Source organism: Vulpes lagopus, chromosome 5, assembly GCF_018345385.1.
Source record: "Vulpes lagopus strain Blue_001 chromosome 5, ASM1834538v1, whole genome shotgun sequence".
Taxonomy (NCBI): Eukaryota; Metazoa; Chordata; class Mammalia; order Carnivora; family Canidae; genus Vulpes; species Vulpes lagopus.
Window position 1 is genome coordinate 68,778,942 of NC_054828.1, and position 24,218 is coordinate 68,803,159.

At 49.5% G+C, this 24,218-nt stretch overlaps 1 protein-coding gene across 4 annotated transcripts in view; it reads left to right on the plus strand.

The window, feature by feature from the left end:
• BAZ2A (bromodomain adjacent to zinc finger domain 2A) overlaps nt 1–22,510 on the plus strand; it is a 35,134-nt gene extending 12,624 nt beyond the window's left edge. For 2 of the 4 annotated variants that reach the window (XM_041757261.1, XM_041757262.1), the window contains 29 exons: nt 3,111–3,248; nt 4,827–5,420; nt 5,554–5,655; nt 6,308–6,493; nt 7,111–7,329; nt 7,782–8,282; nt 8,423–8,483; nt 9,535–9,643; nt 9,813–9,914; nt 10,070–10,280; nt 11,704–11,804; nt 12,144–12,209; nt 12,396–12,629; nt 12,770–13,024; nt 13,415–13,629; nt 13,915–13,989; nt 14,198–14,378; nt 14,480–14,539; nt 14,731–14,875; nt 16,190–16,884; nt 17,027–17,231; nt 17,348–17,503; nt 17,616–17,767; nt 17,954–18,243; nt 18,355–18,487; nt 18,601–18,747; nt 19,140–19,366; nt 19,489–19,632; nt 19,713–22,510. In XM_041757261.1, coding sequence (XP_041613195.1) covers nt 3,113–3,248; nt 4,827–5,420; nt 5,554–5,655; nt 6,308–6,493; nt 7,111–7,329; nt 7,782–8,282; nt 8,423–8,483; nt 9,535–9,643; nt 9,813–9,914; nt 10,070–10,280; nt 11,704–11,804; nt 12,144–12,209; nt 12,396–12,629; nt 12,770–13,024; nt 13,415–13,629; nt 13,915–13,989; nt 14,198–14,378; nt 14,480–14,539; nt 14,731–14,875; nt 16,190–16,884; nt 17,027–17,231; nt 17,348–17,503; nt 17,616–17,767; nt 17,954–18,243; nt 18,355–18,487; nt 18,601–18,747; nt 19,140–19,366; nt 19,489–19,632; nt 19,713–19,878 — 5,868 coding nt within the window. In that variant the 5' untranslated portion in view covers nt 3,111–3,112 and the 3' untranslated portion in view covers nt 19,879–22,510. The remainder of the gene's footprint in view (nt 1–3,110; nt 3,249–4,826; nt 5,421–5,553; nt 5,656–6,307; nt 6,494–7,110; nt 7,330–7,781; nt 8,283–8,422; nt 8,484–9,534; nt 9,644–9,812; nt 9,915–10,069; nt 10,281–11,703; nt 11,805–12,143; nt 12,210–12,395; nt 12,630–12,769; nt 13,025–13,414; nt 13,630–13,914; nt 13,990–14,197; nt 14,379–14,479; nt 14,540–14,730; nt 14,876–16,189; nt 16,885–17,026; nt 17,232–17,347; nt 17,504–17,615; nt 17,768–17,953; nt 18,244–18,354; nt 18,488–18,600; nt 18,748–19,139; nt 19,367–19,488; nt 19,633–19,712) is intronic. The other 2 variants (XM_041757263.1, XM_041757264.1) reach the window with 2 other exon arrangements.
• Nucleotides 22,511–24,218: the final 1,708 nt, after the last annotated feature.

The following is a 24,218-nucleotide window of genomic DNA, read 5'->3' on the forward strand; positions in this document are numbered from 1 at the left end:
TCATGACCTGAGCCAAAATCAGGAGTCAGACACTTAACTGACTGAGCCACCCAGGTGCCTCTGATTATGGTTTTAAATTGTATTTTTATTTTTGATCTTTTGGGTCTTGTTATCTTTTTATCCTCACAAGCCATGGAGGTGGGTACTACAATTTTTAGTAATGATGAAACTGAGGTTCAGCAACATTGAGTAACTTGTCCAGGGTCACACAGCTAATGGTAGTATAGCTGGGATTTGAACGTAGAGCCCGTAATGTTGTGCTCTTTTCACTGCACAGCACAAAGAGTATTTTATATTTTTAGGAAGCTTCTTGTAAATGAAGTGATTGTGGTCCTGATGACCCTTCAGCAAAGGCTAGTGGGGAAACAGACCTCAGGCACTAGATAACTTCCCATTCCTTTTACTTATCTGATTTCTGTGAGCCATCCATTTATTCCTATTAGTATGTAATTTATGAGACCGGAAACGCTGTGTTTTCCCAGAGTAGCAGAGAGGAGAAAGAAGGTCACTAGTTTCCTTGCAGATTCAAATAGAAAATGGAGAAATGAACTGTGGCCTATCATTGAGTGGAAGGATATAGTTTGGTGCACATGGGAGAAAAGGTGTTTGTCACACACATACCACGGGAGGTGTGGCTGTGCATAAAACTGGGGGAGGGAAGAGGTGGGGATCAGATGAGATTGGCTCTCCAGGAATAGCGTTTCTAGTACTTCCGAAATGAATTACTGCATGTCCTCTTTGCTCTGTGATGTAAGCTTTGGAAGGAACCTAACCTAGAGGATTAGGGAGTGAACTTTCCTCCTTGATGTCTTTCATTTCAGAAGCTTATCGTTCCATAAGGCTTATTTTTCAGACCCTTTATTACTGAGGAGTGGCCCTTGTAGGAAAATCCTCGGAGATCCTGAGGTCTTTCTCTGTAGAAACCCAAGTTTCTTTGATGCACAGCAGGTTTAGTTCTGCCTATTTTAGAGTGAATATGGGAAATCAATCTATGCTAAAAAGATTTCCCCCTTTTGTCAATAAAATATGACTTGTTTAAAAAAAAAATTTTTTTTTTTTTTAATTTCAGTTAAGGGATACCTGGGTGGCTCAGTGGTTGGGTGTCTGCCTTTGGCTCAGGGTGTGATCCTAGAGTCCCGGGATGGAGTCCCACATCGGGCTCCCTGCAGGGAGCCTGCTTCTCCCTCTGCCTCTGTCTCTGTCTCTCTCTCTCTCTCTCTCGTGAATAAATAAAATCTTAAAAAAATTTTTTTCAGTTAAAATTGATAAAGGTAGAGACAATTAGGGTATTTAGCTAGAAAATCTGATAGCTGTCATGTCACAAATAGTTTATATTTCATATTCAGAACACCTAATGGTGTCTAATTTGCATTATCTAGCATATTTAGGAACATGATTCTGAAAATCTTTGGGCAGTAGTCATATATGTTCTTAATTTATTCATTCTTTAAACAGCTTTACTTCTGATTCTTTTTAAAAAGAGGTGCTTAAAACATCATCTAGGTCTTTATTGCCTTATCTTGGAAGCTTGATAAATCTACCTGAATTATTCTGCCCTTTTTAAAACCATGGTAACATAAGGAGTTGCTTTTTCTATATTGAGATAGATTGTGTTTCTTACATATCAAATTAGTATGTACTAGTATGTCATAGTATCTGATAAGTCAGATTTTACCAGTAACTCTGGCTTCTGCTTCCTATCTTTCTTCCCTCTTATCTTTGCTTTGTCAAGGTTAAATATATTCTTTTTTTTTTTTAAGATTTTATTTATTTATGATAGAGAGAGAGAGAGAGGCAGAGACATAGGCAGAGGGAGAAGCAGGCTCCATGCAGGGAGCCCGACGTGGGATTCGATCCCAGGTCTCCAGGATCACGCCCTGGGCCAAAGGCAGGCGGTAAAACTGCTGCACCACCCAGGGATCCCAAGGTTAAATATATTCTGACCAAAAGCTTCACTTATCATTCCTTCTCATTTCGCCCTGTCATGTTCAGAACAGTGCAAAAAGCTTTTTAACCATACTATCCCTCCAAGGAACCACTACCCTTTACAAATGTAAGATCTCCAACTATTCTCCCATGACCCTTTACATTTAAGCTACAGAACCAAAACATTAGGAAGTAACCATAATAGGTATAACAGAATAATATTCCTTGGTGTTCCACTGTTTTTTGTTTTTTTTTTAATATTTTTCTTTATTTATTCATGAGAGATGCAGAGAGAGAGAGGCGGAGACACGGGTAGAGGGAGAAACAGGCTCCACGCAGGGAGCAGGGAGCCTGACGTGGGACTTGATCCTGGGACTCCAGGACCACGCCCTGGGCCGAAGGCAGGTGGTAAACTGCTGAGCCACCCAGGGATCCCTTGGTTCCACTGTTTTTTAATCAGTTTTCCACCTCTGACTTTTTTCTGAGTTGTGTTCTTAGAAAACCATGAAAAAGAGTAGAAGTGTTAGATGATTTTGAGTTTTGCTATTATGGTCTACTTCCCTAAAACATGTTTTCAAATCCCTTCACTAAGGTTACTATCTTCTTCACATGCCTAGGGCTATCATAGGATAACATGGAAATAATTTAACTCAAGTATAATAATAAACAATGTAGCATATGTGTCAGATATGCTTTTTCTGCCAACACCCCTATCTCCATGGCTTCCTATCAAAAAGATGGCATTGAGAACCTTCTATGGCCCCTGGGAATGGGACTCTGGCCTTACCTTGAGGGGAAGGAAAACAAAAGGATGGAATAGGTTAAATATAACATAATAGAGGTTTAATAATATCTAACTTAGGAGGATAACCTGGACCAGAAGTTAAGATTGATTAAGGGGTTTACAGGGGAAGATTATTCGAGGCTTATAGCTTATTTTTTCTCACTATTTATCTCTACAAGGGTGGCTTTATAGCACTATTTCTGTAGGGTCATTGCCCAGGTTAGGGGTATAGTTCCTCCTCTTTTTTCAACCTGTACCCCCTGAAATAACCCCCAGTACATAGGTAGAAGAAGGGTAAGTAGATGGAGGGGAGGGGGCATTCCCTCTAGAAGATTCCAGGTGATATAACCTTGTTTAACCGCCAGTATTTTTTTTCCCCCCTCTCTCTTCCCTCCTACAGAAATGGAGGCAAACGACCATTTTAACTTTACTGGCCTTCCCCCTGCACCTGCTGCCTCAGGACTGAAACCCTCTCCCTCCTCAGGGGAGGGCCTCTACACTAACGGGTCTCCCATGAACTTCCCCCAGCAAGGGAAAAGTGAGTGTGAGGGCCACATGGCCTGGGGAGGGAGTGGGCATAATTCCTATAGAGCAGGTTGATGGGACAAGATTTGGCTCCCCTCTGGGTTAGCTACCTCACTACAGCTCTTTTTCTTGCCCTGTGGGGAGGGAGGAAGTAAATCCTCAGAACTTCAGCTGCTGGAGAGAAATCAAGTTTCTAAGAACAAGTTCCAGGGGTTTTTGGAAGCAGCATTCTTAGTCTTGACTTAAGGTTGGGAGGGGTTAGAAAAACATACTGGCTTTTTCATCTTGGCCTGCTCTTCTGTCAGCCCTGTTCCCCGGCTACTGCCAGAGTGGTGAGATGGCTACTGCTTCTGATAATACTTGTGGACCCATGAGACAGATAAAGGTCCAGCCCCCTGAGAAGCTGTTTTTAAAGGTGAAGCCAGCCCTAGGATTGGGGGTGGAGAGTTTGGGTGAAGGTAGGGATGTGTTTGCCTTTTAGTTTGTGTAGTAGAGGAGAGGGCAGATGCTTGGAGTGTCTGTGCCACCCCTGTCCTTGAGATTAGAAGGTAGGGACAGAGAGAGTTTTAATGCTTACTTAGTTCCCCATAGGGAAACATCTATTATAATTCCAGATGGAAGTGTTGCTGCCAAGATCAGGTCTTTCCCTGGATTTGGCTTATCAGTTGCTCTGTACATAGCTCTGCCAAGTACTTCTCTAATCTTGCCTGGATTTCAGGTACTTTATACTTGGAAGCAGAGAGAAGCCCAAATGCTTCCCTCCTTCCTTACAGCAGAAAAATACTGCCATAGCCTTATACCTATTTCTCCCTTCTGTCCTTCACACGGGGGTTGCAGATAGATAGACGAAGCTCCTTTATTTCACTGGAGGACTCCCTCTCCCAAGTGTCTTTAGTATCTTAGTTCATTTTATTTGAATTGTCCTCCAGTCCAGAGGTGTTGAGAACTGAAGTCTGTAGCACTGGTCACACAGTGATTTCCCCCCTGCAATATTACCCTCCAGTTCCTATGGGGAGGGGCCAAGCCCAGCCTTCTGAGTTGGGATCTTGCTGCTGTGGTGACTGCAGATTCTATTCTTAGCCCAGCACAAAGTGCTGGATCTGCATGTGCCAGTGAGGTGGAGGCTGTCCCTTCTGGTGCCACTGCAGGGCCAAACGGGCTCTGGGGTAAGGGGGGGTGGGGGCCTGGAGAATTCAGTCATGCCACTCCAAGGCAAGAATTCCTCTAGGGAATGAGGGTGGAGAAGAATGCAAGTCACTGTAGGGAGTCTGCAAGCAGCTTCATTTAAAAAAATAAAAAACCCTGAGCATCAGCAGCAGTCAGCTCTCTGCTGGTCGCTCCTGTGCTAGGCCAGTAGAGCTCCCCAGCTCCCTACTCAGCAGCCTCAGAAGCAGTTGCTAAGCTTACATCCAGGAGCATCAGGAGCATCTGGGTTCGGTGTTCCCTGGAGACCGAAAAGCTATAAATATAGCAGAGGGGGAATCCCCCTCCCCTTCACCTTCCCTTTTTCTAGTCAGCGCTGTTCTTTTGGTAGAGGCGCTAGATCTTGCACACGGATCTGTAACTGACCCTTCTCCTCTTTCTCTGCCAGGTTTGAATGGGGATGTGAATGTTAATGGCTTATCTACTGTATCTCACACTACTACTTCAGGGATTTTGAACTCTGCTCCCCACTCCTCCAGCACCTCGCACCTCCATCACCCCAGCGTGGCCTACGACTGTCTCTGGAACTACTCACAGTACCCATCTGCCAATCCTGGCAGCAATCTCAAGGACCCACCCCTTCTCTCCCAGTTCTCGGGGGGACAATACCCACTCAACGGCATCCTTGGGGGCAGCCGGCAGCCTTCATCCCCAAGTCACAACACTAACCTTCGGGCTGGGAGCCAAGAGTTCTGGGCCAACGGTACCCAGAGTCCCATGGGGCTTAACTTCGACTCACAGGAACTGTATGATTCCTTTCCTGACCAGAATTTTGAGGTGATGCCCAATGGACCCCCTAGTTTTTTCACCTCCCCACAGACTTCTCCTATGTTGGGATCCAGCATCCAGACCTTTGCACCCTCCCAGGAGGTAGGCAGTGGTATCCATCCTGATGAGGCAGCAGAAAAGGAGCTGACTTCAGTTGTGGCAGAGAATGGCACTGGCTTGGTAGGCAGCCTGGAGCTGGAAGAAGAGCAGCCAGGTATAACTGGGTCTGTGAGCTGGGCTGGGAGAGGAGAAACGGGGCTGTGGGGGGGGCAGTGGCTTTTTGAGGTGAGGAAAACTTGTCTTTCCAGCTCTCTGCAGTGGAGGCTGATTTGCATGTTGGTGATTAGCAGAGCCAAGTGGCTGGTGTTTTTGTGGCAGCAGCACCAGCTCGCGAGTGGGAGTGCAAATTATTTCAAGCTCATGCAGAGCTGCTGGCCTGGAGAGGGCAGGTGGGCGAGCCCGAAACAGCCCCAACAGACACCCTGCATCAAGAAGGGCTTCTTCCAAAATACAGGAAGGGGTTGGGGCATTAGCGGAGGGCATTGAAGCCAATTTGACTTGACTATGGCAAGGCCAGACTGGGCTGCTTGAAGTGGGCTGAGCCCTAATAGTGATTGGCACCCAAAGGTGGGAATGATGCAGGCAGAGCATACCGTTGCTTGTCTACTCCATTTGTTGTTGTTGTTGTTGTTGTTGTTGTTGTTAGTATTGGTACATGTGATAGTCCTTCTCTTTTTCCTCAAAATAGATAAATGCTTATTTTGGCATTGATTCCAAATACAAGAGTGACCACTCTATAAAATCACTGGGTATTTTCTCTGCTTACCACCTGTTCCCACTGGATGGGGGAAATAGCTGAGAATATGATGGGGCTCTTATCTCAGACCCCATTCTCCTTTCCTCCTCTCTTTACTTGCTATAGGATTTTATTAGCATTACTCACTAGAGTATCTTGGTAAGATTGGAACCCAACCATAGGACTGGTACTTAAAATTACTAAAGAATGAACATCCCACTAGCAAAGACTGACTGCCTACTGTAGCCACAGTTGAACAGTTGAAGGCACTGATATGACTTTTGCTCTCTTCTGGGATTTCCTAGAACTAAAGATGTGTGGCTACAATGGCTCTGTCCCTTCTGTGGAATCATTACACCAAGAGGTCTCAGTCTTGGTCCCTGACCCCACAGTGAGCTGCTTAGATGATCCTTCACATCTTCCTGATCAACTGGAAGACACTCCAATCCTCAGTGAAGTCTCTCTGGAGCCCTTCAACCCTCTGGCACCGGGTAGGCTTGGCAGCTGGCTCCCTTCAGTTTGTCCATGCAGAAGGTAGCCAGCTTCTATCACCTAGAAGAGATGGTAAACCAAGGAAAGTGTTGAGGAATTTGGAGCATCAGGGCCTCCAGATAATCCTGTGGCTGAACACAGTTTCATGCCACTGGCTGACTAGGCCAGCTGCACTCTGAGCTGAATTGGTTCATTTCCCAGGTTCTCTCCCAATGTTCCTTTTGGCCAGGAGCCCTGGGCTGTAATAATTCACCGGATAAGGACTTATTACCACATAGTTGGGCTATTTGGGTTCTAACTATCTCACTAAGAAAACTTGCCAGTGAACGAGTACCTTTTACCCCACTGAAATATAAGAAAGGCCGACTTTATGATGAATGCTAGAATTTTGTGTTGGTCTGTGGGTCGATATAGAGCCAATACTTTTCCCTTCATTTCTATTTCAAGCTTTTACAATCCCTATTAGCCTGGTGACTTTACTGTTTCAGGGAGAGAGCTGTAGAATTTCCTTAATTTAATAATTAGAAACTTCACACAATGAGAACTAACTAGAATTGGGAAATCCTGAGACCAGTATTTCTTAAATCTTGTTTTCTGATTTTTTCACCTCCTGAAGAGCCAGTGAGTGGAGGACTTTATGGTATAGATGACACGGAGCTGATGGATACAGAGGACAAGCTGCCTCTTGAGGACAGCCCTGTGATTTCTGCCCTTGATTGCCCTTCTCTCAATAATGCCACTGCCTTCAGTCTCCTGGCAGATGATAGTCAAACTTCAGCCTCTATCTTTGCCACCCCCAACTCTCCACCTGTTCTTGGGGAGTCTGTCCTGCAAGGTAAGTGAAGAGAGGGAGGATAGAGTCTCTTCAACCCGAGAAAAGGTGAGAAAACCAGTTCCGTAGATAGGGCCTTAGGGGTGGGCGCCTTACTGGGAGCTGAGGGGGGCTATGGAATAGTGTGCTTTGGGACTAAAAAAGGCACAGGCTGCTCACTGACTTCTGCTCTGTGCCCAGAAGAACTTGTGGGACTTGGAGTTTGCAGGAAGAAGGAGGCCAAGGGCCTTACTGGGTCCAGGTAAAAGGTACTTCACACAGTGACAGCAACAGCTTTGCCCTTTAACCTTCATGAATGGCTGGAGAGGACAGCCAGAGGCTACTTCTTGTTTTCTAACCCTAGGGAAAAGCCCTCTAAGTGACTCTGTTTAGTTTAGTCCAGGTTCGACTGAGTAGACTCTCTTGCTTTGTAAGACACTATTTTTCCTTACCCATCCTGTCCCTTTGGATTCTAGATAACAGCTTTGACCTGAATAATGGTAGTGATGCAGAACAGGAAGAAATGGAGACTCAGGCTTCAGACTTCTCACCACCTCTCACCCAGCCAACCTCTGACCAGTCATCCACTATTCAGCTCCATCCAGCAACTTCACCAGCAGTCCCACCAACAGCTTCCCCGGCAATCTCCCTGGCAGTTTCGCCAGCAGCCTCCCTGGAAATCTCTCCAGAAGTCTCCCCAGCGGTTTCGCCAGCAGTCTCCCCAGAAATTTCCCCAGTCATCTCCCCGGCAGCTTTCCCAACTGTCTCTCCAACTTCATCAGCAGCCCTCCCACCAGTCTCCTCAGAAGTCTCCTTGACAGCCTCCCCGGTGACCTCCCCAAAAGTATCCCCTGCAGCTTCCCCGGTAGCTGTCCTCCCAGCAGCCTCCCCAGCAGATAAGGATGTCAGCACCTTACCTGAAACCACCACTGATCTGGAGGAGATCACTGGAGAAGGAATCACTACTTCTGGTAGTGGTGAGTGTCAGATTCTGTTCCATTCCTAGCCAGTTTCAAGAAGTTGCTATCCTTTTGTGGCATTTAGCCCTTTCCTGCTGGCCTGTTTCACTGTTTTGCTTAAATTCTTAACTTGGGTATCCCCCTATCTTCCTCCCAAGGTGATGTCCTGAGGAGACGTATTGCTACCCCAGAAGAAGTTCGTCTTCCCCTCCAACATGGGTAAATGCTCTAATTTGCTACATACATTGACCTTGACAAATTTAGTGAATGACTTTAGGAAGAAGGGAAGAGAGGTCATCTCATCTGAGATGGAGAGGAATGGGCTAGGCAAAAAAATGGATTAAAGGACAGTTATCTGCAATGATAATGCCTGAGATTCCTAGGCTTTCCTCCTTCTCCCAGGATCTGCCTCCCCTCACCTATTCTTTATTCATCTTGTAGCTACTTGGATTTTCGCTCCAGGGGCTTACAGCTGTTATCTTTTTCCAAACCCAGCTGGTGACCCTAGAGCTCAGATAGCCAAATTAGCTGACTTGCTTTATATACTTACAGAAGGGATAGCAGTGAGTAGAGAGTGACTAAATCCTGATGAGTTAGGATTTTTTATTATTATTATTTTTTCAATGCTCTTTGGAGAGGTAAGGGCAAGAACGGTATGTGACCAGAATGAACAAGCCAGTTGACACTGAGGGCCTCATAAGAATGACTGCCTTCCTGATTGTCCCCACCCCCCACCCCTCTAGGCTACTTGTGGTCACCAAGTCTGAGTTCTTAAAGTTTTGAGAGAAAGATAAGGCTTAGTCTTAGAATAATCTGTTTCTCAGAACACAGAGTTCCTTACTAAACCTTGGCCTACAAAATCATTTCATGAAGTCAGCAGCAAGTTTACTCTTCTGCTTGTGCCCTCACCCTCTTTCTTTTCTGCTTTTAGTCTTCATCCTTTTCACTGGAAACCCAGCAATTGCTTTGAATGGTATTAGGGAGGGGGTTCCTAGCTGCTCATCACACACTGATTTTGTCAAGGCAGGGTGCAGGTCTTTCTGGGCCTGTGGAGTTTGGTGTATTGCCTTCCCCCCGGGGCCCTGAAGGATTTGTAGAGTTCAGGCCTGCCTTGCCACCACATTTGTGTCTCGTGCTATGTTTGCATCTATGTTTGCATCTAGTAAGACAGGATGCTGGGAGGGTCATCTCAGTGAGCTTGCCTCCTGGGATGGCTTGACTGTGGGTAGGAGTGTGACCTGGCGGCAGGGCACGTGTGCTTCTCTGGCAGGTGGCGGAGAGAGGTGCGCATCAAGAAGGGTAGCCACCGATGGCAAGGGGAGACGTGGTATTATGGTCCCTGTGGGAAGAGGATGAAACAGTTTCCAGAAGTGATCAAGGTAATGTAGCTTTCATGGGCATTTTAATGGAAGCACAGGCTCTTTTCTTGGGCCCAGTGGCAACAGACTAGCATTTTCTGCTCTTTGGCCTGTTCTGCTTGTGCTGTTATTGGACAAAGGCATGGTAGGGCTGTGACTTTATTAATGCCACTTTGCCTCCTCCTTTTAGTATCTGAGCCGCAATGTGGTACACAACGTCCGCCGTGAGCACTTCAGTTTCAGTCCCCGTATGCCTGTTGGAGATTTCTTTGAAGAGAGAGACACACCAGAGGTGCATACCCCGGGGTTAAATATGCTTTTGTCTCTGAGAAAGAATTGGTGGACAAGCTGTAGCTTCTTATGGGGTTTGGAGGTTCTGGGCTGAATGATTCAGAGGATCCAGTGGCTTGCACCCTCACATTGTAATAGTCTTCCTCATTACCTTAGGGCTTGCAGTGGGTACAGCTCTCAGCAGAGGAGATCCCATCCAGGATTCAGGCAATAACTGGGAAACGGGGCCGACCTCGAAACACTGAGAAGGCCAAGACTAAGGAAGTCCCCAAGGTGAAACGGGGACGAGGTCGGCCACCCAAGGTCAAAATCGCTGAGTTGCTGAATAAGACAGATAACCGCCTCCTAAAGAAACTGGAAGCCCAAGGTACAATGGTGTCTCTTATTTTACTTAGGATTCTACTTGCTTTGTGAAGTATTAGAGATGTTGAGGAATTACTAATGCCTGTGTTTCCCAGGAGCATGGCATTAATTATCTGGACAGAATGAATTTGAATCTACCATCCCCTCCCTAGAAAACAGCACCAAAGTCCCAGCACTTTTCTTTAACAACCTGTTTCTTTTTTTTTTTTTTTTTTTTTTTAACAACCTGTTTCTTGATTTGCTCATACTAGTGGATCCTTGGGTGGTCCACAGACCTGGGTGGTTCCCAGATATTGATAGGCAAAGGATAGATATCCTTCCTTGCCATCTTTCAGCTCCTTGGCTTATAGGTTTGGGTTGTGCACTTTTACCTTATTCATTGCCACCATCACAGAGGTTCGGGATTCACATCTGAATCCAAAGATAATTGGCTTATAGGTTTGGGTTGTGCACTTTTACCTTATTCATTGCCACCATCACAGAGGTTCGGGATTCACATCTGAATCCAAAGATAATTGGTAGGAAATAGTCAATAAACAGGAAATAGTGTAATTTTTCAGCAAATATCACATTTATTCATTATAGTGTGAAAATTTTGAAAAAAAATTTGTAGTCTTCTGACTCTTATTCAGAGTTCCAGCTCTGCCACATTCTGACCACATGACCTGGAGCAAGACACTTACATTTTGCTAGAAGCCTCTATGGGGTTATCTACAGATAGTATCTAATTTAGAGGGTTGCCGTATAGATATGGTGGTGTGTCCATGCCAGAAGAGAATGGGTACTACTCTGTTGTTTGTAGCATTCCATTTCAATATTCAGTCTTCCAAAAGCAAAGACTTTTTTTTTTGGTTTTTTTTTTTTGGTTTTTTTTTTTGTTTTTTTAGACTTTTTTTTTTTGGATAGAGTAAGACATAAGATCGGACCATAAGCAATAGCTGTGTCAGTGATCCAGTTCTACTGAGGTGTCCGTTATTTGAGCCCTTTCTTTCTAGCACATTGTTTATTAATTTGTGATTCCAACTTTGGAGACCCCCCTCTTTCCTTGGCAGTTTGGTTTTGTTTTCTTTCTGTGCACTGAAATCAGTCCATGGGTTGCCGCCCCAACCAAGTCTTCTGGGAAGAGAGACAGCTTACAAGGCTACTCTGCCATTGTGGCCTCTAGGACCCCTTCTAAAGTAGTCTAATCTGTTCTAGGGGCTGGGACTTCTGGAGAGGATATTTTTGAGTTCTTTGTGCTGTCCCATAGCTGGTATCTCTTTACCATTTTTCTCCCTAGCATTTTATTATGTGTACTCAAAAATAAAACTAGATTCTTTAGGGAGCTGCTTATTAGGAACCCAGTTTTGTGATAGGCGTGTGCTGCTCTGAATGCTGGGAATCAGTCTGCCCTGCCTCACTCTTCATTTTTCTTTCTGCCCTCACAGAAACACTGAATGAGGAGGATAAAGCAAAGATGAGTAAAATCAAGAAGAAGATGAAGCAGAAGGTACAACGAGGAGAGTGTCAGCCTACTAACCAAGGGCAGGTGAGAAACGTCAGAGCTTACATAGTGGGTTAACTTTTCCTACAATCTGCTTCATTGTCTTTTTCTTTCTCCCACATTTGCCACCTGCCCCTCCCTCCTCACGGCCCCTCATGTAGCAGCATACTTTCCTTACCTAAAATTTGGGGGGGCTTAATTTAGAGAATTGGGCTTGTTCAGAAATCATGTGGGCATCTCCAGGGTGAGAGAAGTGATCCATTGCCAACCCCTCATCCCATCTCTCACCTCTCCTCCCCAGCACCCTTGTCTGTTTTTGAATCCTAGCCCAAGCAGAGATGCTTTCAGAGTTTGAGGAGAAATGACTTCCCTTATGGTTTACAGGCCAGAAACAAGCGGAAACAAGAGACCAAGAGCTTAAAGCAGAAGGAAGCTAAGAAGAAATCCAAGGTAGGTGCATGTACACACAAGTATAACTTTGAAGTCACCAAACTTATTTTGTAAGACATGTGTGAGTTGGTCTTGTTTTATAGCCATGTTTGTGGGCTCTGAGGTGGGGAGGATGGGGACCAGGGAAGAAGGGTGGTGACTGGAATCTTTATGGAACTCTTGGTTCCTCTCTCCTTTGGTGAGTAGGCTGAGAAGGAGAAGGTAAAGACAAAGCAGGAAAAACTGAAGGAAAAAGTGAAGAGGGAGAAGAAGGAGAAGGTAAAAATGAAGGAAAAGGAGGAAGTGTCCAAAGGCAAATCAGCCTGTAAAGCCGATAAAACGCTAGCCATGCAGAGGCGCTTGGAGGAGCGGCAGAGGCAGCAGATGATCTTGGAGGAGATGAAGAAGCCCACAGAGGATATGTGTCTGACTGATCACCAGGTAGTGAGGGGAGAGTAGCAGGTCCCTGGGTCCTGGAGGGGCCAGTTGTGAAGACATTTCCAATAAAAGAAGAACCTCCTAGATACCCAGGCTGTTGCCTTCAAGTATGTTTGACAGCCCTACCGCTTTTATCCTTACAGCCCCTACCTGACTTCTCACGCATCCCGGGTCTGGTCCTGCCCAGCGGGGCCTTCTCAGACTGCTTGACCATCGTGGAATTCCTGCACAGCTTCGGCAAGGTGCTGGGCTTTGACCCTGCCAAAGATGTACCTAGCCTGGGAGTCCTGCAGGAGGGACTCCTGTGTCAAGGCGACAGCCTGGGTGAGGTGCAAGATCTGCTGGTGCGGCTCCTGAAGGCTGCGCTCTATGATCCTGGCTTGCCCTCCTACTGTCAGGTGAGGGCCTTCCCTAAGCAGGTTGGGCAGGCCTGGGATCCAGGGCTATGTCTCAGTTTTGCTTTCTCTTCAAGTTAAACACAAAAATAAACCCTTCCCTGAAGTGGTCAGGACAAGTGGAAGGAAGATCTGGTTTCTTCCTCTTTGTTTTCCTTATAATTTTCCCTTCTGTTGATCTTCCTGACTTCTCTGCTTATTTTGTTCATTTTCCTTTATTTTACTTTTTTTTTTTTTTTGTACTTTTGTGTGATCTCATCAAGTCCTAGCACCTTTCATTCTTTTCTCTTTTCACCCCATAGTTCTCTCTGGGTGTATTTTCTTGTTCCAGATTGACCCAACCTACGTTGTTCCGCTTTTCTCTTAACTCCCATTCTGCTCTCCTCCTAACAGTCCTTAAAGATCTTGGGGGAGAAGGTGTCCGAGATCCCACTGACAAGAGACAATGTATCTGAGATCCTACGCTGCTTCCTCATGGCGTATGGAGTGGAGCCAGCCCTCTGTGATAGCCTGCGTACCCAGCCTTTTCAGGCTCAGCCACCTCAACAGAAAGCTGCTGTCCTGGCCTTCCTTGTGCATGAGCTCAATGGCTCCACCCTCATCATCAAGTGAGGGGCTGCTTGGGGGGCGGGCGATGGTTACTGTATGCCTTGGTCAGAATGGGAGGGGTGATGTGTGTCCACTGCCATGCTCTGGAAATGCTAGAGCAACTTGGGGACTGTACTAAGTAAGGTACCTTCCCAGGGAGACTCAGCCGCCTTCTGCCATTTATCCAACCTAGGCCCTAGGATGAAACTCCTGTTCAGCTGCATCCCCTTCACCGTTTAGGCTCCCTTCTTTTTTGTTTGTGCTACCACTCCTGCTTTGAAATCTCATTTCCTGTTCCTCTGCAGTGAGATTGACAAGACTCTGGAGAGTATGTCCAGCTACAGAAAAAACAAGTGGATTGTTGAAGGCCGGCTCCGGAGGTAGGGATTGGACAGAGGGAGGGGCCCAGAGAGGAGAGAATGGGGCAAGGGGGAAGCATAGCCAGAACTTGCATCTGGAACTGATGCCTCTAGCCTCTCCCCTGGGGTTGGGACCTTACCCCAGGGCTCAGGATGGCTTAGATACCAGGGTTCCTTTAGTGGTAGTCTCACATTCCTCACCACAGTTTTTCCCTTAATCCGTTTCAAGACTGAAAACTGCTCTGGCCAAGCGAACTGGGCGGCCTGAAGTAGAGTTGCAAGGGCCAGAGGAGAGCCTGGGAAGGAGGCGCAGTTCTCGCATCATGGAGGAGACCAGTGGCATGGAGGAAGAGGAAGAGGAAGAGACTGTAGCGACGGTCCATGGCCGTAGGGGTCGAAGAGATGGAGAGGTACTAGCCCCACACTGAGGGCAGTGGGAGTTGGAAATACATTACTTCTCTTTCTTGACTCTAATAATTCCCTTCCTCTCATCCATTTGTTTCTTCTCCAGGTTGATGCCACAGCATCAAGCATTCCAGAGCTAGAGCGCCAGATAGAAAAACTGAGCAAGGTACTGTGCTTCTTACCTCCCAGGAACTGGGGATGTGGGCTGGGAGGGAATTTATCATTGTGTGAGTTGGGCCCCAGGTGGTATCAATTTTATAGGGAAGCTGAGAGCCATTGTCCATCTCCCATATACTGGACAGAGTCACTCTTTGGAAATGTGTTTTTTATTCCTTTTTCCTTCCACTGCCTACCCAGCGTCAGCTCTTCTTTCGAAAAAAGCTGCTTCACTCATCCCAGATGCTTCGAGCAGTCTCCTTGGGTCAGGACCGCTATAGACGCCGCTACTGGGTGTTGCCCTACTTGGCTGGTATCTTTGTGGAAGGAACAGAGGAGAGCTTAGGTAGGTGTTTCATGGGAGCCTGAATTGAGTCCTAGCTAATGGAGGTAACTAGTTGCTTTTCATTTGGGCTTTTTTTTTTTTTTTTTAATTGGAATTCAATTTGCCAACATATAGCATATCACCCAGTGCTCATCCCGTCAAATGCCCCCTTCAGTGCCCGTCACCCAGTCACCCCAATCCCCTGCCCGCCTCCCTTTCCACTACCCCTTGTTCGTTTCCCAGAGTTAGGAGTCTCTCATGTTCTGTCTCCCTGTCTGATATTTCCTACTCATTTTCTCTCCTTTCCCCTTTATTCCCTTTCACTATTTTTTATATTCCCCAAACGAATGAGACCATATAATGTTTGTTCTTCTCCGATGGACTTACTTCACTCAGCATCATACCCTCCAATTCCATCCACTTTGAAGCAAATGGTGGGTACTCGTCATTTGTAATGGCTGAGGAATATTCCATTGTATACACAGACCACATCTTCTTTATCCATTCATAAGTCGATGGACACCGAGGCTCCTTCCACAGTTTGGCTGTTGTGACCATTGCTGCTATAAACTTCGGGGTGCAGGTGTCCCAGTGTTTTATTGCATCTGTACCTTTGGGGTAAATCCCCAGCAGTGTAATTCCTGGGTCGTAGGGCAGGTCTGTTTTTAACTCTTTGAGGAACCTCCACAGTTTTCCAGAGTGGCTGCACCAGTTCACATTCCCACCAACAGTGTAAGAGGGTTCCCTTTTCTCCGCATCCTCTCCAACATTTGTTGTTTCCTGCCTTGTTAACTTTCCCCATTCTCACTGGTGTGAGGTGGGATCTCATTGTGGTTTTGATTTATATATCCCTGATGGTCAGTGACGCGGAGCATTTTCTCATGTGCTTTTTGGCCATGTCTATGTCTTCCTGGTGAAATCTCTGTTCATGTCTTTTTGGGCTGCTTTCATTTTATGAGAACATGCTCTGGGGTGAGACTTCCAACTTCCTTGCTGTATGCTTCAGTTTCTTCATTTGTAAAATAGGGATCACGATAGTACATATACCTCATAGGGCTGTTGGAAGGATGAGTTAATACTCTTAGCATAATGTTTAACATCTATCCGGTTCTTTAAAAATGTTAGCTTGTGATTATGCTGCTGCTTCTGATTACTTAGGAGAATAGTGTTTCTTTCCCAGCACTGTTCATTGGCGTGTAAGTTGTTCCCAGTTGAATCTCAAAAGGGGGAACTAAGTCCAAGAGAAAAAGAAAATGTATATCCTGTATTTATACACCCTCTTTCCTTCCCTTTATACATCAGTGTATGTCTTAAACTCTTCACTTCTCTTTACAGTTCCTGAGGGTATGATAAAGCAGGAAACTGACTCCTTAAAAGTGGCAGTTCATCCAGCGCCCAGCTCGGCCCCCTTCTCTCTGAAGAAGGAGTTAGCTGGCTCCAGCACCTCTGCCAGTACTCCTGCCCGGTCCCGAGGCCGACCTCGGAAAACTAAGCCTGGCTGTCTGCAACCTAGGCACCTGAAACCCCCTGTCCAGGGTCAGGGTTCAGAACAGCCCGATGCTCAGCTTCAGGCTGAGATCCAGCCCCAGCCCCAGCCCCAGCCCCAGCCTCATCCTCATCCTCATCCTCATCCTCAGCCCCAGCCCCAGCCCCAGCCCCAGCTTCAGCTCCATCCTCAGTCCCAAAATGGGTTCCTGGAGCCAGAAGGCTCCCCCTTGTCCTTGGGTCAGAGCCAGCATGACCTCAGTCAGTCAGCCTTCCTGTCTTGGCTGAGCCAGACTCAGAGCCACGGCTCCCTGTTGAGCAGCTCCGTCCTCACACCTGACAGCAGCCCTGGAAAACTGGACCCGACCCCATCACAGCCCTTGGAGGAGCCAGAGCCCAGTGAGGCAGAGTCCGTCCCCGATTCTCAAGCTCCCTGGTTTAACTTCTCAGCCCAGATGCCTTGCAATGCAGCCCCTACACCACCCCCAGCTGTTTCTGAGGACCAGCCTACTCTCTCCCCTCAGCAAGCTGCTGCCCCTAGGCCAGTGAGTAGTGATTGACTTCATCTTGCCACGGGCTCCGCTGCTGCTCGGGTGCAGGCTGTTGCTGGAGCTGGGGGAAGGGCTGGGCCTTTAGGCCCTATAAAATATGGAAATGCCCTTATCTTGTGTTTGCTCTCACTCACAGATCAATAGACCCTGTTCTCCAGTACAGCTCTCCTCTATCCCCTTGCCTGGGACGGCCCCTAAGAGAAGGACGGGAGACCCTGAGGGCACACAGAGTCTCACAGGGCTAGGACAGCCGAAACGGAGAGGGAGACCCCCCAGCAAGTTCTTCAAACAGATGGAACAGCGTTATCTGACGCAGCTGACAGCCCAGCCGGTTCCCCCTGGTAAGTGCCCGTGAGGTGGCACGGGGTGAGAGTGTGGGTACGATCGGCATCAGTATGGGCCATGGGATTCAGAACTGGTTTCCACTCCCCACCCCACATATATCAACTCTTCACAGAGATGTGCTCTGGCTGGTGGTGCATCCAAGATCCTGAGACACTGGATGCTACGCTCAAGGCTCTGCACCCCCGGGGCATCCGAGAAAAGGCACTTCACAAACACCTCAACAAGCACAGGGACTTCTTACAGGAAGTCTGCCTCCGGCCCTCAACCGGTAAGATGCGTCGGCCCAGCATGAGCTGCCGAGCCCAGGGATAGGTGTTGGGCTGCTGCTGGGGACAGCGGCCTCACTGGTGGGTCTTTCCCTCTGCCTTCTGCATTCTCAGACCCCATCTTTGAGCGCAGTCAGTTACCCGCCTTTCAAGAAGGGATTATGAGCTGGTCCTCCAAAGAGAAGACCTATGAGACAGACCTGGCTGTGCTTCAGTGGGTAGAGGAGCTGGAACAGCGGGTCATCCTGTCCGATCTGCAGATCCGGGTACCCCGGGGCTGGCACTGGGTGGGAACTTGCTGAGGGGGAGGTGATTGTCTCTTAAACTCTGTTAGGAGAAACCCTGGGTCCCCACTTCACAAGTGACATCTTAGGATGCTACTTTTTTTTTTTTTTTTTTTAACGCTTTATTTTCTTTCTTTGCAATGAGTTTTAATTCTTTCCCACCTGCAGGGCTGGACATGTCCCAGCCCAGACTCTACTCGTGAAGACTTGGCCTACTGTGAGCATCTCCCTGACTCCCAGGAGGACATCACCTGGAGAGGTCGGGGTAGAGAAGGACTGGCACCCCAGCGTAAAACTACCAACCCGCTGGATTTGGCTGTGATGCGACTGGCCGCCCTAGAGCAGAATGTGGAGCGGCGGTATCTGCGGGAGCCCCTCTGGCCAGCTCATGAGGTTGTGCTGGAGAAGGCCTTGCTCAGCACACCCGGTGGTGCCCCCCAGTGCACCACCACAGAGATGTGAGTGCCCCCACCCCCATTCTTGGTCTTGGGAAGAAGGGTTAAGTTTAATGGATCCTGCTCCTCATCCGGAGATCACCACTTTCTCCCACCCCCGACTCCCCACCACAGATCATATGAGATCACCCCTCGCATTCGGGCCTGGCGCCAGACACTTGAGCGGTGCCGGAGTGCAGCCCAGGTGTGCCTGTGCCTGGGCCAGCTGGAGAGGTCCATTGCCTGGGAAAAGTCCGTCAACAAAGTGGTAAGAGGCCGGGAGAGCCTGAGAAGGCCGAGGGGCAGCCAGTCTGGGCGGGGTCGGCTCGGGGCAGGCAGAGGCTTGGGCGCTCACCTTGCCTCCTCATACCGTTGGTCTAGACCTGTCTTGTCTGCCGGAAGGGTGACAACGATGAGTTTCTTCTGCTTTGTGACGGATGTGACCGTGGCTGCCACATTTACTGCCATCGGCCCAAGATGGAGGCTGTCCCAGAAGGAGATTGGTTCTGTGCAGTATGTTTGGCCCAGGTAAGGCTTCTGCTTTGTCATTCTCCCTCCCAAGCAGAAGTCCGAGGTTCTCTCCCCCGCCGTGTGTCAGCAGTCCTATACACGGCACTGCCCACCGCGCCTCGGTCTCTCCGTGGGAGGAACTCCAGGCTCCGTGCTGGGAGGCCTGGGTTCTGATCCTTCTTGGGACAAAGTCACTTATGTTCCATAGCCTCATCTGCTTTCTTCTGTACAGTGGGATTGATTGTTTCCCCCTTTACCTACCTTATTGGATCATGTGGGTAGATGCACATGCTGGCTGACGCGTGGAAGTATTTCGAAGCCTCAGTCGCAGACACGCAGGGATGGAAACCAGCAGGGAGCAAGCCGAGTACCTCTCCAGCTGTGACTGGTCTCCCTTTTCCCGGCCTCAGCAGGTAGAGGGAGGATTCGCTCAGAAGTCTGGTTTCCCAAAACGAGGCCAGAAGCGGAAAAGCAGTTATGAGCTGAACTTCCCGGAGGGCAATGGCCGCCGCCGCCGGGTACTCTCCAGGGGCCGGGAGAGCCCAGCGGTGCCTCGGTACTCGGATGAAGGGCTGTCCCCCTCGAAGCGGCGGCGTTTCTCCATGCGGAACCACCACAGTGATCTCACGTTTTGCGAGTGAGTTGAATGACTTCTGGGGACAGCTGGCTCTACCTTGGCCAGAGTAAAGGACTAGGAGGAGAGGGGTCTGTGTGTTTGCTGCTTGAGAAGCAGCCGTCCCTGTCCCTTTAATGACACAGGATTATCTTGATGGAGATGGAGTCTCATGATGCAGCTTGGCCTTTCCTGGAGCCTGTGAACCCACGCTTGGTGAGCGGGTACCGGCGCATCATCAAAAACCCTATGGATTTCTCCACCATGCGGGAGCGGCTGCTCCGGGGAGGGTAGGTAGACCTGCGCCGGCTCCTGGCTGCTGTTGCCGCCGCCCCCAGCCCGTGCTCACGCGCCGCCTCCGCCTGCCCAGGTACACCAGCTCCGAGGAGTTCGCGGCTGATGCGCTCCTGGTCTTTGACAACTGCCAGACCTTCAACGAGGACGACTCTGAAGTTGGCAAGGCCGGGCACATCATGCGTCGCTTCTTCGAGAGCCGCTGGGAGGAGTTTTATCAGGGAAAACAGGCCAATCTGTGAGGCAAGGGAGGTGGGGAGTCACCTCGTGGCATCTCCCCCGCCCTGCAAACAAAAAACCCTGCCATTCTCACCTGCTGATGCTGCCCTGGGTCCAGACTCAAGTCAGATCTCAGCCTGATTTTTGACCTTACCCTCGGCAGCGCCCTACATCCTCTTCTCCCTACGTCCCTTTTTCCCTTTCCTCCTCTTGCTCCTCAACTAAGAGGGGCAGAGATGAGGTCCTTCTGGACTGAAAGCCAAAAAAAAAAAAAGAAAGAAAGAATTTTTCCTTTCTGTTTTATTTCCTAATTTAAAAAGAGGAGGAGGAAAGAAGTCCCTGCTTCCTCCTCCCAGCTTATTCTCCTTCCCTGTACGTGCCCCAGCATCCTGGGGCTATTTAACAATAGCAATAGTTCTAGTGAATGTGTGAAACCGAGAAACACTCTGTACTGTGTGTGGACCCGCAGTGACGGCCAGTAAAGTGGACTTAACTCCCAAGTGTGTCGAGCCGGACACCGGGCCCTGAACATGCTGCTTCCATGTTCAGTCCCTTCCCTGCTTCTCACCTTCTCAGTTTTTCCTTTTCCTACTCTTCCTCCTTTAAGATTTTTCTCTCATCCAATAATGTAAATCTATTGTGTACGGGTTCCTCTACCCTTTTTTTCTCCCCCCAGATCTTTTTTCCCCTCAAAGGAAAAAGAAGTTCAGAGGTCCCTGTCTTTCTCTCTGTCCTCATCTTCCTGCCAATAGCTGTCCCCTCTGTCATGTTGGATACTCCTCACGTGCTGAGTTTCTGGCCTTTTGTGAAACCCGGTAGCTGGGGAGAGGGCAGGGAGGCACCCTGACCCCGGGCCTCCCGGCCTCCTTCCCCGCCTCTTACCCAAACCTCCCTCTTGGGAACTCCTCAGGGACAACTACTGCTGAGTTTGGGCGCACTCCCAAGATGGAGGCCAGGTAGCAATCAGCTGGCCTCAGAGGTGTGTGTGTGTGTGTCTCTGTGTGTGTGTGGTGTGGGGGGAGGGGGAGGGCGAGGGCAGGGATCGCTGTGCTTGTGCCCCTGTGCTGTGATGGTATCCAGGTTCCCCAAGTGTCCGTTTTTATTCCCACCTTCCCTAGTGTTTCAAACCATCACATTTTTGTCCTCGGGAAACCACAGGAGCAGTTTTTCTGGGTACAAGGCTGTGTCTCCTCTCTCCCAGGCATTTCTGTTCCAGCCTCTTCAAACTGTGCAATCTTTCAGCAGGAACCCCCTATCCTGTCGGAGCTTCGAGCCCTAAACTCGCCCTAAGCTCGGGGAGAGGGGTAGAACTGGATCTTTTCCTAATCCCATGAGCTTCTGTGGGTTTAGTTGTGCTTTTTCCTCCCTTCCCTACTTAAGCCCGGGACCCCTTCCCCAGCAGCAGCAGCAGTGACCGCAGAGCACAGGAGAGCCTGGACGGGGGTTCGGGGGTCCACCACTGCCCTACCTGTGACCACGCCCCCGTTAAGCCCAGCACGTGAGAGGAAAGCTGCTAACTCCCGCTCCAGCTCCGGCCCGCCCCCTGCTCTCCTGGCGGCAGAGCCCCTCCCACCAGAGATACGGGTACTTGCACTGGGGAGGGGCTGCTGGCAGCCCAAGCAGAGCGGAGGCGTTCGGCGTCGGGGCGGGGGAGGGGCGCCGGCGAGGCGGAGCATTCCCTGTACTGGCAGCACTGGATGGCCCTGGGGGCGGGCGGGGCAGGAGGCGCTGGGCAGCCCCTGATTCCTTTGTGCCCCCCTTCTCCTCCATGGCCTATTTCTAAAGTCGCCTTTTCTGTCAGACAAACCTCAAAACTTTTAATTTTATTTGAGATTTTTTTTTTTTTGCTTTTTAAGAGGATTGAAGAATATTTGAATTGACTTTATATTATGCATAAATATTTATATTTTATCTAAATAACTGCGCTGTAACAAAGTTTGTGTTAGTCAAACGTTTGGAACTGTTCTAGTTGGGGGCTCTTCTTTTTGCCCCATGGCAGTTTTCCCCTGGTATAAAATGTACTAATTTTATTGTTGGAGGCGAGGTGGACAGGGGGAGTGAAGGCTCCGTGTTCCTTGTGTTCCTCTCCTAGCGCCACCTCTTTCCCTAGGGACCAGGCACTCGAGGTGGGGTGGCGTCCTAGCCTCAGTTTGAAGAAGTTGGGGCTGAAAGGGGGGTGGGGGTAGGGCATGATCAAAGGGGCCATTTCTCGTGTTTCTTTCCTCATCTTCACTGCCCCTTGAGCTAGGTGGATTTTCTCTTCTTGACAAATGAGAGTATTTGGTAGGGAAGGCAGGTTAAAAAAATAAACCCACCCCCTGCCCCTTGTCCCCCCTCCCCTCTATCAGTCTGGTAACAGGAAGAAACCACACCATCAACACCAACAAGTTTCCATGTTCCTTTTACAACAAAAGGGACTTGAGTTTTTATATAACCAAATGTGGTGTTTTAGTGACTTTTTGATAATGTACAGTTTTTTGTGAATTTAAATTTATTTCTTTCTATATTTTTAGGACCAATCTCATTTTTAATAAGGTTTAAAAAAGAAAAAAAAAGGTCTAGAAAAAAAACTCCTGTTTTTGCCATGTGATGTTCCACAAGTGCAGCTGTAGAAAAGTGCTTGTCAGTTGAAATAAAAACCACATTTGATAGAGATTCAAAAGACTCTGGTTGTGTATTTATCTTCTCGCCGTTCCTGAGGGGAAGACTGGGCCTCAGGCAGGAGGGTGCCCACGAGGCCCCTCCGACCGTCGCAGCCAGGTGCCACCCAGACTGCCGAGTCCGGGCCCTGTCCGCGGCTGCTGCTGCTGCTGCTGCCGCTGCCGCCGCTGTTCCCATAGCAGCAAATGCGGGCCCTTCCCCAACCTCCCAACTTCCGCCCACGGATAAAGCACCAGGAGGTCCACTTTTACGTTTTATTTCAAAACAAAAGTTGAAAATAGACAAAATAGAGTCATACCAAGGGTCAAAAAGGAAGAATATAAGGGTAGGTAGCACTGGTATAGAAATGAAAAGAATATAAAACTAGAAGCATCTGGATAAAAAGAAAAACATACAAAATGTGTTTTGAGTATAAATTAAATATATCCTGTTGAAGACAAGTGCACGCAACAAAGCACTCACCACCCAAAAAAATGTGTTGGGACAGGGACCCCAGTGTGAGGGCTCGGGCTGCGGGAACCGCCACCCTCCAGGCTGGAAGCTTCCCGCGAACGCTCTCCCGACGCGAGGCGCAGGGCGCCAGCCTCCAGCGGAAGTCCCACTCAGCCCTCTCGGGTAGTTGTTCTTAGTCCTCCAGCTCCCAGCGGTGGCTCCCAGGCAAGAGGTGACCTCCGCCGCTGCCACTCGCCCCCCTCCCCGCCGTGAGACCCAACTGAAGGATTTCCACTGAGGAAGACTCACGAGCGAAGTCTCCAAGACGACGCTCCAGAAATAAAAATGCCCAGAGCTGGGCTGCATCTGCTCACGGAGGCAAGGAGAGCGCTCACCACGTGCCCGTGCCCCCTGTTGACCGGGGAAACTGAGGTAGATGCGGAAGGAGGACAAAGGCGTTCGGGCCTACTGGGCCGCGGCCCCGCACGGAGCCCCTCGGCGAGGTCAGCGAAGATCCGAGGCGTGACCGCCCGCAGGCCGGCCGCGGTGGCCCGGGGACCGTCGCGCGCCAAGACACGAGGGTCCACTCGCGCTCTGCGGGGCCTCCACTGCGCGGCGGGGGGGGGGGGGCGCTGCTTTGAGGAGGGACCGTGGGGCGGGGCCCAGGCGAGCCCCGAGCCCCGAGCCCGCCGTCGTGGAGCCCGCATCCCCGTTCCAGCCCGGCCTCTGAAGTACCTTCTGGCGCGGAGGGAGCCCACGCGGGTGGCGCTGGCGGAGCGAGCCGCGGGCACCCCCGGGGGAGGGGCTGCGCCGAGTGGCCCGGGAAGCCCGGGAGGAAGCCCGGAGGGTTGGTGGGCAGCGGGCGCACCCCGCCCTGCACACGTCCTCCTGCGCCGCCTGCGCCGCCGCCAGGGGCTGCTGCCTCGCCGGGCACCGGGCCGCCCCGTCGGGGCAGCTCTTCAAATTCTTTGGTTAAAAACAGTCTTAAAGGGATCCCTGGGTGGCGCAGCGGTTTGGCGCCTGCCTTTGGCCCGGGGCGCGATCCTGGAGACCCGGGATCGAATCCCACGTCGGGCTTCCGGTGCATGGAGCCTGCTTCTCCCTCTGCCTATGTCTCTGCTTCTCTCTCTCTCACTGTGTGCCTATCATAAATAAATAAAATTAAAAAAAAAAAAAAACAGTCTTAAAAAATCCCCTCTCCCCGCCGTCATTTCCACAGCCCCCCCCCCCCCCCCCCCCCCCCCCCGCTGCCCACAGCCTCTCCAGAGTC